The sequence below is a fragment of the Carlito syrichta genome, unplaced genomic scaffold (genome assembly GCF_000164805.1).
Source record: "Carlito syrichta isolate Samal-C Ts95f unplaced genomic scaffold, Tarsius_syrichta-2.0.1 Scaffold56983, whole genome shotgun sequence".
NCBI lineage: Eukaryota > Metazoa > Chordata > Mammalia > Primates > Tarsiidae > Carlito > Carlito syrichta.
Genome location: NW_007001079.1, coordinates 479,125 through 494,969, shown reverse-complemented (window position 1 = coordinate 494,969; position 15,845 = coordinate 479,125). Strand labels below are relative to the sequence as shown.

The 15,845-nt window shown below is 43.4% G+C and overlaps 1 protein-coding gene across 2 annotated transcripts in view; it reads left to right on the top strand.

The window, feature by feature from the left end:
* Positions 1-1,099: 1,099 nt before the first annotated feature.
* MTR (5-methyltetrahydrofolate-homocysteine methyltransferase) overlaps positions 1,100-15,845 on the top strand; it is a 111,441-nt gene continuing 96,695 nt past the window's right edge. Inside the window, exons 1-3 of one of the 2 annotated variants that reach the window (XM_021708197.1) lie at positions 1,100-1,181; positions 10,667-10,881; positions 13,935-14,024. In XM_021708197.1, the coding sequence (XP_021563872.1) occupies positions 1,148-1,181; positions 10,667-10,881; positions 13,935-14,024 (339 nt within the window). In that variant the 5' untranslated portion in view covers positions 1,100-1,147. The remainder of the gene's footprint in view (positions 1,182-10,666; positions 10,882-13,934; positions 14,025-15,845) is intronic. The other variant, XM_021708201.1, reaches the window with a different exon arrangement.

Genomic DNA, 15,845 nt, shown 5'->3' with positions numbered 1-15,845 from the left:
GGATTACAGGCGCTAGCCACTGAGCTCAGCCCCCATATATGGATCTCATTTAATCTCCACTACAACCCTTTAAAAAATGTAATTACTACCATGCTATCATTTCTTTTTCTTTTTCTTTTTTGCGTCGGAGTCTCATTCTGTCACCCAGGCTGGAGTGCAGTTAGCACGCCTGGTGGGCTCAGATGATTCTTCCGCCTCAGCCTCCCGAGCTGCTGGGACCACAGGCATGAGCCATCACGCCCGGCTGAGTTTTTAATTAATTGGAGAGACGAGGCCTCGCCAGGTTGCTCAGGCTGGTCTTGAACCCCTGAGCTCAACCAATCCTCTTGCCTCCGCTTCCCGAAGTAATGGGACTACAGGTGTGAGCCACCGCGCCCCGGTCTCCATCCTATTATATATTGTTCACAGAATGTGGAGAGGAGATTAAGAGGTTAAATCTTTCCCAGAGTCACTCAATAGCAAAACGTAACTAGAGTTGGTATTCCAACTCCATGTTCCCGGCTGCGGACCCTACAGTCTGTAGAGGCCAGCACCAATTTGGCGCCCCGACTTCAGCTCAGCGGAATCACTCCTCACTCACTTCCGGAACCTGAGAACAGAGGCGCGCCACGTTTCCGCGGGGACCCAGGACGCAAAACTACGCCTCCCAGAGAGCACCGGGGTGAAGCCTCGGTTGATTGGTTGAGCTGGAAAGCCAATAAGGCTGCGAAGAGCTTATGCCGACCAATCGTGGGGAGCGGGAGGCGGGACCTTTCCACGACCAGGACCGACTGAGCGCAGAACGGCGTTCTGAACTGCCCCGAACCGCCAAGGGGCTGAGCGGCGGATGTCACGTTGTCCTCCTCTCCCGCGCTTCTCCCGTGTGCGCTCCCGCGCCCTCCCGCGACTCCGCATCTGGCCGCGCGCGTCTGGCCTCTAGGCCGGCGCAAGACAGGCCGGGTGGCCGGGAAGAAGACACGTGCTCGAGCAGCGGTCGCGCCGAACGTCGGCCGGTCCCCTCGCGCCAGTCCCGAAAGAGGCCTCCGCCGTCCCCCCACGCGGCCCAGGCCTTCGGTGACAGGGTCGCCAGGCGCTGGCCGGCGTCGCCCTTGGCCGTCACCTGCGGAGAGCGCGTCTGCCCTGCCGCGCGAGGAGGGGACTCGGCGACATGTCACCCGCGCTCCAAGAGCTGTCGCAACCCGGTAACGCAGCGGCCCGTGTGCGCGGTTCGGTTGTGGGGTCGCGCGGGCTCGTGCCGTGGCCCCCAGGTCCCCGGCGCGAGTCCCCTCGGGCGCCGAGAGCGCGGCGGGGTTTCCCCGCGAGTGGGCGGCGCCTCTTGGCCCCAGCCCAGAGGCCCGAGGGCCACGTTTTCTGCTCTGCCTCTTTCCCTACCCGCCCCGCTTCCTCCCCAGGCCAGCAGACCTTCGGAGCCCGCAAGGTCGTCCCTCTCCGTGCGCCCCGAACACACTCCTAGCATCAAGGGAGCTACGTTTGGCCGCTTGAGGTTGCACCTTCCGGCAGCGCCCGGTGGAGGCTCTGCTTGGCGGACGCTCGCAGGCTGTAAATATTGAGCACGTGCCGCCAAGGAACGTTCTGGCGCCGACAGACAGACCAGGAGACTCAGAGGAATACTTAGAACTCCTGCCTGGAGGCCGGGCGCAGTCGCTCGCGCCTGTGATCCCAGCAGTTGGGGAAGCCGAGGCCAGAGGATTGCCTGAGCCCGGGAGTTCAAGAGCAGCCTGGGAAATTCGGCAAGACCTTGCCTCTACGATAAATCAAGAAATTAGCCGGGCCTAGTGGCGGGCGTAGTCCTCCTAGCCACTCTCGGGAGGCTGAGGCAGATGGGTCGCCGGCGTCCAGCAGGTGGAGGCTGCGGTGGCCGTGATTGTGCCACTGCACTCCAGCCCGGGCGACCGAGTGAGACTCCGACTCAAAAACAAAACAGCAAAAAAACAAAAACAAAAACCGATCCATGCAACTTTTATCTTCCGCTTCGACGACACGCCTCCGCGCAATCCGGTGTGCGTGGCATCACCATGTTAAAATAGATGAGCAGGCTCCACCTCCAGACCCTCGGTAGGTCAAGGTGGGGTGTAGTCATCTCAAGTGAGGCTGATGTTGGCAGCTCTGGAGTCAGCAATGAGAAGAAGCTAGTTTAGCACAAGAGCTGAATATAATTTCAGCTTTACGATGAGCCCTGGGTCTCTAAGGTCATCCCTGATTATAATTTGTGTACACATACACCCTTGAAAGATGTGAGGTAGGAGATGTGGAAACGAGAATTTGTGGTCAGGATAGAACACTAACCCTCCCTTGTCAGAGCGAGGATGTTTGGCTCCAGGAGGACGGGGAATACTAAAATCATAACTCAGAAGTAAGCTTATTAGAGATTAGCTGGTGATGCTATTAGTTCTAGGGTTCTGATAAACAGATCTGGTAAAATTGTTCTTGAAACTAGGGGAACTGTAGCAGAGAAGCTCTTCACTATTGCTGTAAGACCTATCCCGCGCATAAGGATGTCATGGGTGTGTCATATGGTTGGATAATATCTTTCACTCCTGGTTTCTGGCTTCCCCAGTTATTTATTGAGTATGTGTGTGGGGGGGGGAGGCGTCTCATTCTGGCCTCCCCATTTTATTTATTTATTTATTGAGTGGGGTTCTCACTCAGGCCTTCCCTTCTCATCGTCTTTAATAAAGCAAAGAAATGAAACTGCTGAGAGGGATTAGGATTATTTGATTATAATGCAGAGAACAAATATGTCTTTTTCTTGCTGTGTGTGTTCCTTATTTAGCACAGTGGCAAAGGGAGTCCTAAGTGAATCAGACCTTTATGGGACATTTTATCTTCAGAGGAGACATGTTCCTGACACTGCAATTTATAACTTACATCCACATATTAAGGGTTTATTGGCTTAGGCCTTCATTTTGTGGTTGAGGCTCGTTCTTAAAGTTGGTACTGCCTGACTTACTCACCTCCACATCTCATTGGTGCTTTAACCAGTTAATCTCATGTTTGTTTATTCCTTGGAACACTTGCTATAACAGAGCATCCTTAGCTAGAAACTAAAATGTTAATGGCAGAAAAAAAGTAACAAAATACATTAGCCAGATCCTTTTAAATTGGAGCAAATACTGTGATTTCTTAAGCTCACTAATGAGAACATTCCTTGGGACTGACTCTTTTCTTCCCTTTATACACTAAACATAAAAACGTTTCTGAGATAGTGTTATAAGTCAGCTAAGTGGGGGAACTGCAAAGCTATATATATTATTATGTTTACTGTGAAAGATACTAGAATCTGCTCTTTTTAGAACCTGACTACTAGTAGTAAAATGTATAGCATGGTCTAGACCTAAAGAACTGAATGCACTAATGCAATTTTTTTTGGTCATAGTTCTTCATGGAAGAGCAATACATGCCTATTCTGCCATGGGAAAGGAGAATCGTCAAGGTAGCTTGTCTTTTGAGAAAGCTTTGATAATAATTAGAAGCTAGTGAGAGATCTGTTCTACTGAAAAAACTGGGGGAATCTAAAAGGCTCAGAACAGTGAACACTGAGACCAACAGATCTTCTGAAGGAAGACTGCTTAGTTTCTCTAAATAGTTTCTCTTACTTTATCCCTCTCCTAAAGGAAAAATAAGCATGTGGATAATGTGGAAGCAATGGATTTTTAAGGACTTCAGATGCAGGGAAGTTTTGTATTCAATCCACACAATTCCTGCTCATATGTTTTATATGCATTCCCTTTTATCTATATTCTCCATTTAAAATTTTCTTGTTTCTGTAGATAGCCTATTCTTCATATATCCATATATTTCGTACATTTCCTTTTTTTTTTTTTTTTTTTGAGTTGGAGTCTCACCTCCACCCCAGCACCGACCTGCTGGGCTCCTGCGGTCCTTCCACCTCAGCCTTCCAAGCAGCGAGAACTACAGGCACATACTACTACACCTGGCTAATTTTTGATTTATTGTAGAGACGAGGTCTCGCCAACTTGCTCAGGTTGGTCTCGAACCACGGGCTCACACAATCCACTCGCCTTGGCCTCCCAAAGTGCTGGGATTACAGGCTGAGCCACGAAGCCTGGCCGATGCATTTCTTTGTAGACTAGTCTGTGTACTTTTTTTTTAAGAAACAGGAGCTCACTATGTTGCCCAGGCTGGTCTCGAACTCCTGGTCTCAAGTGGTCCTCCCACCTTAACCTCCCAAAGTGTAAGCTACTGCACTCCCCCATATTTTTAATTTATACAAATGGTGTCTTGGTAGTTAATCATTTCTAACTTTTTCGGTCAATATTCTGTCTGTAAGAACTAGCTGTATTGCTGTGATATATCTGATTATCAATGTGTAGAATTCCACAGTGAGTGTATACCACATTTTAACTGAGCCATTATTCCTCAAGGCTGCCTTCAACCTGCCCACTCCCATGACCCTCCTCTTATGTGTTCTCTTATGGACCCCTATAAGGCTTTCTTTGGAAAATATACCCAGGAATGAGATTGCTGGGTTTTCTGCATATTTTATGTTATTAAGTTCTGCTAGGCTATATCTGTCTATGTGGGGATACCTAAAAAAACTGAATTTATTTATAAAAAATTGTGTATTTATTCTGACATGTTTAAACTTCAGTCACATTCAAAGTACTCTCAATTTGATGCAATACACCTATCAAGACACTTTCCACTGCCCAGAACAGTTTTTGAACTCAACAATTTTGATGCCTTTTAGTACTTCTGCTGTTTTTTGTTCCACCTCTTCCATTTCAGCAAAATGTTTCCCTTTGAGGACTTTTTTTCATCCAGGGAAACAAAAAGAAAATTGCTCAGGGCAAGATCAGGTGAATAGGGAGAGTGGGGCATGGGGATCACGCCATTTTGGGTCAAAAACTGCTGAACACTTGGCTCAGTGTGGGCAGGTGTGCACCTACATCACCCATCATGAAATGGGCAAACACACTGAAAGAATCTCCAAAAAAAAAAAAAATTCACTGAAGCTGAATGCAGCCACTCATAACAACGCTAGCCAGTACACTGATGCTGATGATTTCCTAGAATACCTACCTAGTGGGAGACTGCCCTCTAAAAGATAATTCCAGTTTTCGGGAGGTTACCCCAAGCATTCCAGCAAGCATACTTGAGAATTTAGATTTTCTTTGGCATTATCCAGTATTCTAATTATTGCGCACCTGTTTGGTGTAAATTAATATCATTTTGTTTTAATTCCCATTTCTCTGATAGCTAATGAATTTGAGCATTTCTTCCTACATTTGTTGGTTATTTGGTTCCCCTCCCTTGACTTTTCATATTTGTATATTTTGTTCACTTTTCTATTTGGGTTCTTATTGAATTTCATAAGTTCCTTGTACATTCTAGATTTTAGTCCCTTTTAGTTTTAGACGTTGTAAAATATTCCCCCAATCAATCGTCTGCTATTTTTGTGTACGGTGACTTTCATTTAACAGAAATCCTTAGTTTTAATGTAATCAAACCCATTATTTGTATGTGTGTGTGTGTGTGTGTGTGTGTGTGTGTGTGTTGGGGTCTCACTCTGTTGCCCATGCTGGAGTGCAGTGTTATGCTCATGGCTTCCACGGCCTCGATCTGCTGGGCTCAGGTGATCCCTCTGCCTCAGCCTTCCAAATAGTTGGAACCATAGGCATGCACCACCATGCCCGGCTAATTTTTTGTGATTTATTGTAGAGATGAGGGCTCACCAAGTTGCCCAGGCTGGTCTTGAACCCGTGGGCTCAGTCAATCTTCTTACCTCAGCCTCCCAAAGTACTGGGATTACAGGCGTGAGCCAACTCACCAGACCTAATGTCTATTCCCATTAGAATAGATCATCCCATGTTTTATAAACAACTACAACATATAGAATATGTTTGGCGAGTTCCTAAAAAAAAAAAAATTAGATGTTTAGAGTTTTAAAAACCTTCCATCTCTTGCTTATATAGTTACTCAACAAACAACTCAGATTTTATATGTGTGGGGCCTGGGTTGTTTCATGGTAAATAGTGGACTGTCTTAAAGACTAAAACAAAGTTTTTGTTTTTGGATTGAAAAAATGAATGTGGGCAACCCCCTTGGGTTCCCTTCCACTGTGGGAGCTTTTCTGTCCTCTCAATAAATCCTGCTTTCTAAAAAAAAAAAAAAAAAAATTGGATGCAGTCAGGGCCCCATGGAAAAGTGCTAAAATTTTCTGAAAATCGGGGGAGGAGTGGAGGTACTCTTCGTAGTCAGATTTGCTGGATCTGTGTGCTCTTGCTTGGTCGAAGAGATTGATGGAGAAAGACATGTAAATAGTATGATATTGATTGACCATTTTGCTGATGCCAAAGAACATATTTCATTGTTTGTGGGAAAGATTGTATTTTTTCCCTCGAAAGTTTGAATATCTTTTCAAAATGAAATTTCACATGCATTACCTAGTCCCCTGCCATACCCTGTTCTCTAACCAGATTTATGATTCAGTGACCCACTTAAGCTCACATGATTTCATTTCAGAGACAATTGCCACTACATCCTTTTGAGAAAAAGGAATTCAGTTGGGCATAGAGGTTAAAGTTTTTAGTCTTCTCTTTTCTCATTTGAAATGATCTCATTTTAATTATTTTCACTAAGTATGGTCTTCTTTCTGCTAGATTGATGTTCACTTCCAAACCTGCAAATATGCCATTCCTGCCACAACCTGAACAACTGAGAGCTTTAGTTTTTATATAGTTTTTTTTCCCACGGCCCTATACACAGGCCCTATTGAACGTTGTAATATATAGGGAACATAATCTTTAGAGTCTCAATCCTAGCTCTGTGATAACATAACTAACATTTATCAGATATTTACTATACATCAAGCATGCCTGTCTCCTTTCATGACTTGTGTGATTTGAAAGGTCCAACTTTTAATACATGATCTCATTTTATTATCACGGTTCTGATGATGAAGGTAGGGCTGATATTTCCCCTTTTGCTGAAACATAGAAAAGTCTTGTCTAAAATTTCACAGCTGCTTAGGGGAGCTGGGACTAAAACGCAGATTTCTTGACTTTTCTCACTGTGCCTTTGTTAACTTAGTATCAAACTCTGTTTATTGGCTAATAGGACAGTCACCACGACATGGTCTGTCCAAATTAATGCCACCTCTGAATTTGCTTTGTTGACTGTCGCTTGTAATGACTGGACCACTGCCTGACGCCCACCTATTATATATGACTCATTAGATCTGATTGTTTTTCCAAGAAGTGATTTCCTTTGGTACTTGAAATACTGTCAGATCACTGGATCTTGACTTTGTTCCTTTATCAGGAAGTGTTTTCTCTCATCTGCAAGTTCAGTAAACACAAATTAGTCAGTGAGCTGACTTTGGAAAGGAATAGTACACTCTGAGAGAAACACACTGCCCTTTGGAAAATAACCAGATATTGGATATTGAAAATTTCTCTTGCAGGTGACCAGAGCAACCGTTTTACTTGGAGTAAGTAATTTGAAAAAGCTGTGAAGCCACCATTTAGCCTCTCTTTTGTTGTGTGCCTGAGATTCTAGACAGTAAGACAAGGCAGGGTTATAAGTTTACAAATATTGCCAGCTTACAAATATTCCCACATTACTGGTTTGGGTTTTCAATGACCTTTGCTTCTTCTTTCTTGTCTTCCTCACTTTTTTTTGCCATCTCAGTTAAGGAAATATTTATTGAACACTTAGGTGCCAGATACCATCCTTGTGGTTCCAGGCATACAGATGATTTGGCCTAGACACTGTCTTTCTCCAAGGAGTTCAAATAGCTTAGAAGCAGCCCTATTTGACTTTAGCTTTTTGCTCCCTTCCTAGGGAGCACAGAAGAAAATGTTGACAACACAGGCTGGTGTTTTGGTTTTGAGTAACTTGTATTTACTTTGGTAGACCATAGAGAGCTGTTGAAGTTTTGTGTTTTTTTTTTTTGAGCAGGGAAAGCAACTCGTGTAAAATTGTTCTATGGGAAGATTAACCTGGTGGTAGTGCATAGGATGGGTTGGAACACAGGGTGATTAAGTATGGTGGTGATCTCTTTTATAGGACATTTGATAGTTTACAAGGCAATTATGCACTTATGATCTCATCTGCATGGATGCAAACTGAAGCGTAGAGAGGATTTGCGATGGCTGGTGCGTATAATGAGGACTTGAAGAAAGGTGTTGCCTCTGGGGTGTAAGGTTGGAGCAGTGTGAATGGCATTGTAGGGGCCAAATCTGTAAGGGATCTGAGTAGATGTTAGTTATCAGGGATAATCAGGAATCAGATAATACTGAGATTTTAAGGTTAGACTTCTGGAAAGGGTGTTGCCATTTATAGAAACAGGGAGATAAGACAGAGAATATAGCAAGTTTGGTTTGGAATATTAGATTGAGGGATAAGTAGGTCTTCTAGGTAGAGATATCAGGTGGGCAGTTTGAGATCTGGTAAGAATGGGGCCAGTGTTTTTGATAATTCGGAGGTCATTGGTGACTTAGAAAATAATTTCAGGAGCGTGGCGAAGGAGGAGGCCACTGAGGTGTAAGTGCTGGAAGTGGAAGGGGAGCCATGGAAGGTGTTGGTGACTGTCGTACCTGAATCCTGAATCTGAGAGACCACCAAAGAGCTGGCTCCAATGCAAATCACATGAGGGTCTTTATTCAGGCTCGAGTTTGGGCTCAAGTCTGCAACTGGCGCAGCGGTACAGGAACGAGAGCCCCGGCCTAGTACAGCAAGTGGTTTATATACACAGTTGCAAGGGAAGGGTTGGGCGTGACCGGTTTTTCCTAGGCTTAAGACATTCTTCAATTAGAAGAGGGCATGATGCAGAAAACGAAGTCCACGGACCTTGCATAATTAGTTCTCAATTAGGTCCGCGGTGATGTTGGGGGACAGGAGTGCTTGAGATTGGTGGGTTCGTTTTTGATTTGTGCGGGCTCATCTGCCCGTGATTGACTACTAACGGCCAAATGGGCAGAGTGGATGTAGTTAAACCTCCTGGAATGTTAGATAAGCTACGGTTTACACAGTCACTGTGACTGCATAAATCAGCTTGGGCATACAAGCAGGTTTGAAATAACACAGAGCCCACCAGAAGAGCAGCTGGCGCCACAGAGCCCACCATAATTCAAGCAAAGGAATGTCCGGGAGAGGCTTATTTCTTAACATTCACACACTACCAGCAGTGGGTGCAGAAGCAGAAGAAGCCGGTTATTTCAATTAACATGGTTATTATGGGACAAACAAAAACTTAAAGTTCTAAGTACAAACACTGCAAATATTTTGTAACTTTACGGTCACAGTTACTACCAGGCGCCTTACACATGCCTAGTCTTACGGGGTTTGAGGTAGGGATTTATAAAATACAGCAATCGTGAGGTAGGGGTTTATAAAATACTGTGAACGTGAGGTAGGAATTCATACAGTAAACGTTTCTTTCATAGCAAGTATAGTTCTTTTAAGTCTTTCAGTGACCATGTGTTCTTCCTAAGGTGCAGAGAAAAGGGAAATAGAATGAGCCAAGCTGCATAAGGATTGGTAGGTGTAGAGGGCCTGAGTTTGAAGATCTTCCCACAGAAGGCTTCTTTGTACAGGATTAGGTGGAATCACTTGTAGGGTGAGAAGGATGAAAGGGATTTGGACCTGAAAGCAGAAGCTTGGACAGCTGATGTCCTATGTGTTGAGGGCAGTCAGGAAAAGGTGAACCAAAGACGAGGCTTCAGTGTTAGGAACTTTCAGTGACTCCAGTCAGCATAGTTTTGTGGCTTTCCTGTAGTTCTTGTAAACCAGAAAGTAGGATGGGCTCTTTTCTGGGCTGGGAATTAGAAGTTAAGGAGTATGAGGAGAGTTGAGAAGTTCAGAGGTGCTAACCAGTTATCATTTCATGGTTGAGTAGAGGTGAATAAAATCACTTGCAGGCCATTATTAGCTCTGGTGATAGGTAAGGGAGAAGGTCAAAGCTAACATTTTAAAGGGCAGTGTGGAATTATTCATGGTTTCCAGTGATTCATGCTAAATCTCCCCATTTAGGAAGCATCTGCACAGAATTAACAAGGAACAGGAGCCCCAAGGACTTTATTACAGCTGGGCCTACCCATGTATCCCTGGCTCATTGCAGCCTGTTTGCCTCGTCTCTAAAACAGGAGTAGCTACAGCCTACTTTCACCTTGGTTTGGGACTTTGGTGATTTGGGACTGTGTCTTTTTTTGTTGTATCAGGGTCTATTACGACTTGATGAAAACATTTATGGGCATTTTTCTAATGCTATGATTCATGAGTACTTCTTTTATGAGTTTCGGTCACTCCTTATTGTGGATTAGTATAAGTTGCTCTAAAGTGCCCCCTCACATATTTTTTCATCTTTAATTCTTTTTCTTTGAGTCGACGTCTCACTCTGTTGCCCAGCCTGGAGTGTAGTGGCATAATCACGACTACCTCAGCCTTGACCTGCTGGGCTCAGGTGATCCTTCTGCCTCAGCCTTCCAAGTAGCTGGAACTATAGGCTCGTGTCACCACCTCCAGCTAATTTTTTGATTTATTGTAGAGCCGTGGTCTCGCCAAGATGCCCAGGCTGGCTTCTAACCCCTGGGCTCAAGCAATCCTGTAGCCTCAGCCTTCCAAAGTACTGGGATTACAGGCGTGAACCACCATGCCCAGCCACCTTTCATTCTTTAGAGTCAAATTTTTGCTTTCTTTAAAGCAGGTCTGAAGAAAAACCTGCGGGATGAGATTGAAGCCATTCTGCGGAAGAGGATTATGGTGCTAGATGGAGGGATGGGGACCATGATTCAACGGCATAAGCTAAGTGAAGAACACTTCCGAGGTCACGAATTTAAAGATCATGCCAGGCCGCTGAAAGGCAACAATGACATTTTAAGTATAACTCAGCCCGATGTCATTTACCAAGTCCATAAGGTAGAGTATTTCCAGATTCCTGTACATCTTCATTCTGTTATCCTGTAAGCTGTTTCATGTGTCAGCCTGCCGTGCTGGGTGCTCTGAAGAATACAGAAGGAAGAAGCAGTTTATTCAGAAAGCAGGTGTTGGATGCCAACAAAAGGTTCATGCACTGTTTTGGGCACTCCGGATAAGGAGCTGAGAGAGGTCGTTTTGCTGCCCGTGGCATTTCACTTCTCGTGATAAACCATAACATCCTGGACAAGTGAGGGTTTTCACACTTACATTCTTATTTAAGCCTTTTTAAAAGCAGCCCTCATGAAGAAATCGTGAAAGGTGATATCATAGCTCAGGCTTTTATAACAAATTACCATAGATTGGGTGGCTTAAACATATACACATTTACTTCTCACAGTTCTAGAAGCTGAAAGGTCACGATTGAGGTGCCAACAGATCCTGTGTCTGCTGAGGAACTTCTTCTGCTTTACAGAGAGCTATTGTCTCATTTTATCCTAACATGGTGGGGAGCGAAGAGAGGAGGCAAGTGCTCATGTCTCTTCCTGTAATGACACTGCCGTGGTCTAAATGTTTGAGCCCCAGAAGATTCATGTGTTAAATCCTTATGCACAGCGTGTTGGTGTTAGGAGGTGCTCTTTTGAATGAGCCTCAAGGGAGCTTATTTGCCCCTTGCACCATGTGAAGATACAGTGAGAAGATGCTGTCTATGAACCAAGAAGAGGGCTGTCACCCATCATGATATTCCAAGACATAATTATTATTCACGTATTTTAATTAAATTTTTATTGCTTCTATTTTTATTTTTGAGGTCAGAGTCTCACTCTTGCCCAGGCTGGAGTGCAGTGGTACTCTCATGGCCACCTTCAGCCTCAACCTACTAGGCTCAGTCGGCCCTTCTGCCTAAGCCTTTTAAGTAGCTGGAGCCACAGGTACACGCCACCACGCCTGGCTAATTTAAAAAAAAAATTTATTGTAGAGATGGGAGTCTCACTGAGTTGCCCAGGTTGGTCTTGAATCCCTGGGCTCAGGCAGTCCTCCTGCCTCTGCCTCACAAATTATTGGGATTACAGACATGAGCCACTGTGCCTGGCCCACATATTTTAATTTTGATTTTAGTCTAGTTTTCTGTCCTTGGATTTTTATTTTATTTTATTTTGTTTTATTTTTTTTTTTGAGTTGGAGTCTCACTCTGTCACCCAGACTGGAGTATAGTGGCCGCTCCCGGCTACCGCAGCCTCGACCTGCTGGGCTCTGGTGATCCTTCCGCCTCAGCCTTCCACGTAGCTGGAACTACAGGTGCGCGCTACCACACCCCGCTAATTTTTTTTTATTTATTGTAGAGATGAGGTCTCGCCAAGTTGCCCAGGCGAACCCACGGGCTCAGGCAATCCACTCACCTCAGCCTCCCAAGGTGCAGGATTACAGGCTGAGCCACCGAGCCTGGCTTGTCCTTGGATTTTTAAAAATTGAATTGGAGTTATATTGCTTCATTACTGTCTTATAATTTACATTCTTTGCTTATAGATCATGAATATTAAATATTTCAAAATATGTTTTTAATAACTTCATAATAATGTATTCTATGTGTACATCATTTATTTAACTAATCGTCTTATTCCTAGGCATTAAGCTTGTTTTCCATTTTTCTCGCTCTTTTTTAAAAAATTAAACTTAAATTAGTTCATATGAAACAAGTCTCATAGATTCCCATTTGACCACTACTCCAAATTGCTACTTTTTCGCTGATAGTAGTTGTTGTCTTTCCAGATCCTTTTGTTATGCATTTATGTGGGTATTTGTGGGTGAGTATATATGGAGAAAACTCATAGTAGTATTTGTGTATATGTATTAAATTTAATGGTATCATGCTTTATATGTCATTTTATTTTATTTTTCTGATCAGTAATACTTTGGAAGATATTTCCATGTCAGCATACATAGATATACACAATTTTTTTTTAAGAATTGGGTTCTCGCTCTGTTGCCCAGGCTTTAGTGCAGTGGCACAATCATGGCTCATTACAGCCTTGGACGCTTGGACTTGAGTGATCCTCCTCAGCCTCCTGAGTAGCTGGAACTACAGGAGTGCACCACCATGATTGGCTCATTTATTTATATTTTTGTAGAGATAGGGTCTTGCTATGTTGCCCAGACTGGTCTCAAACTCCTGGCCTCAAATGATCCTTCCAAAGTGCTGAGATTATAGGCATGAGTCACTGTGCCTATCCGATATACATACGCAATGTTTTTTTAGTTGTTAAATAGCATGTAATAAGATGACTGTATTATAGTTTATTTAGCTATTTCCCTATTGATGGATATTTAGGATGCTTGTGGCTTATTGTCATTATAAATGTGTATATCTTAGTTTTCATATCCCGGCTCTTCTGCGAAAATTGTCCATCAGCTTAGGAGGGGTTGGGTTCACTCACTATCAGGAAATTAAGTGAGTCAAAGACTCCAAGGTGCTAGTTAGATTGAGGTTGAGATGATGTCCAAAGACTGGAGCTAGGAAGATCGGGTTCAGAGAGAATAGCAGGGCGCCAAATCCCTCAAGGTTCCAGTAAGGGTGCAGATCTAGTTTAGAGGGACTAGCAGATATGGACTGAAAAATTGTGGTCAGAATTTGAGACTTCAGAGATAGTGCAGCTCTTAGTGAGAATTAAGCTGTGCTGAAGTAGGGAGAAGGGAAGGGAATAGAATTACTGTTTGCTGAGTGTCCATGATATGTCAGACATTTGATGTTATCTTGTTATGATCATATGGCCACCCTGTGAAGTAGGATTATAGTAATTTCAGACGAAGAGACTGAGACACATGTGAAATTCACATGACCTTAGCGTATAAAATTGTCTGAATTTAAGTTTGTGCTTATTTATTTACACCACATGCTTTATACATCTTTTTCATCTCTGGCCTGTAATACAGTACCTTACTCTTCGAAAGTGGTCAAAAGGTGGTTAGTGGTGATGATGGTGATAAAAGGACGTGTTTACTGGGGGATTAGGACCCTAAAACTCATAAGAATTGACATTATTATCTCTTGTTGGCAGGAATACTTGCTGGCTGGAGCAGATATCATTGAAACAAATACTTTTAGCAGCACTAGTATTGCCCAAGCTGACTATGGCCTTGAACACATGGTAAGAATTCCATTTTTCCGTGTATCTAAGATACTCATGAGCATTTGCTGCATTGGTAGCTGTGAGTGAGAAAACCATCAGAAACTGCAGAGTTGACCTAAAGCTTAGTTATCTATTGTTGATGGTGAGATGGGGAAAATGGCTTAAATTTCTTCTGCTTCTGAATACAGCAACACATTCATTGTCCAACTGGCTTCTTCTATGTGCAAATAATGTCAAATAAAGACTACACTTAACTAATCACTGGCTGGCGATAAAGGCATAATCATTGACTGTAAGCATACTGTATCGAGGTCTTTGTTGTTGTTGCTTTTGTTTTTGTTTTGAGTTGCAAGTCTCACTCTGTCACACAGGCTAGAGTGCGGTGGCATGATAACACATCCCTGACTTCCTGTGCTAGGCCATCCTTCTGCCTTAACCTCCCGGGTAACTGGGACTACAGGCGCACACCACCACACCCAGCTAACTTTTTGATGTTTTTGTAGAGACGAGGTCTTGATTTGTTTCCTAGGGTAGTCTTGAACTCCAGGGCTCAAGTAATCCTTCAACCTAGGCCTCCCAAAGTATTGGGATTATAGCCATGAGCCACTGTGCCCAGTCTTATGAGATCTTTTTAAGTATCAGGTGGCAGATTTGGTTTCTTTATTTCTTTTAAAATTGTAGTAAAATATATGTAACACAAAATCTGCCATCTTAGCAATTTTTAAGTGTGCAGTTCAGTGGCATTAAGTACATTCACGTTATCCACCAGCTTTGAAGGGGTTGGGACACTTTGTGAGATCAGGTGCCTTTTGGGTTATCAAGAGAGAATGAAATTGTGTTCTAGTTACTTTTGTATTATTTTAGAGTAGAAATTGTCAAACTTTTTTTGTAAAAAAAAGATAGTAAAAAATAGATAGTAGATAGTAAATATTTTAGGCTTTGTTGGCTACATACAGCCTCTTGCACTGCTCAACTCTGTCACTGTAGTGTGGAAGCAGCCATAGACATTTTGTAAATAAATAGGTGTACTGTACCTCCAAAAAAGTTTATTTACAAAAACAAAGTGAAGTAGTTTGGCCTATGAACCATAGTTTGCCAATCCCTAGTTAGGATATTCTGGTTTTTTAAATTTTTTTTTTTTTTTTTTTGAGCTGGAGTCTTACTCTTACCCGGGCTGGAGTGCATTGGTACAGTCATGGCTCACTGTGCCTCTACTTTCTGGGTTTAGGAGATCCCTTCTACCTCAGTCTCTTGAGTAACTGGGAGTACAGGCCTAATTTTTTGAGTTTTTGTAGACATGAGGTCTCACTCTTTTGCCTAAGTTCGTCTTGACCTCCTGGGCTCAAACAGTCCTTCCACCTTGGCCTCCCATAGTGCTGGGATTATAGGCATGAGCCAGCACATACTACTGGATATTCTTATTTTTTAATTATTGGGTTTGAGTATCCAAGACACATAAGACCTTAGATTGGAAGGAACCTTGAAGATCACAAGTCTAGGACCTCCTGACCTGGTCTGTGGAAGGGCTTCTGAAGGGTCATGAACCTCCTTAAATCATAGGCAACACTGTATATGTATGTGCATATTTGCTTTTTATTTGCTGGTGAGAGAGTTCGTGGTCCTTTATCAGATTCTCAGGATGTCAGTAATTTACAAGAAGTTCAGAACCACTGACTCCAACCATTGTACAGTGAAGGAAATCAAGGCCTGCAAAAATTACTGTGGGAACTGTAGCCAGACAATGACAGAACTAGTCTTTGCACCCACGTCTCCTGCCTGTAAAGCCTATGCTTTTTCCATTATAGTATATTTTTCTTCCTACCTTTTTTTTTTTTTTTT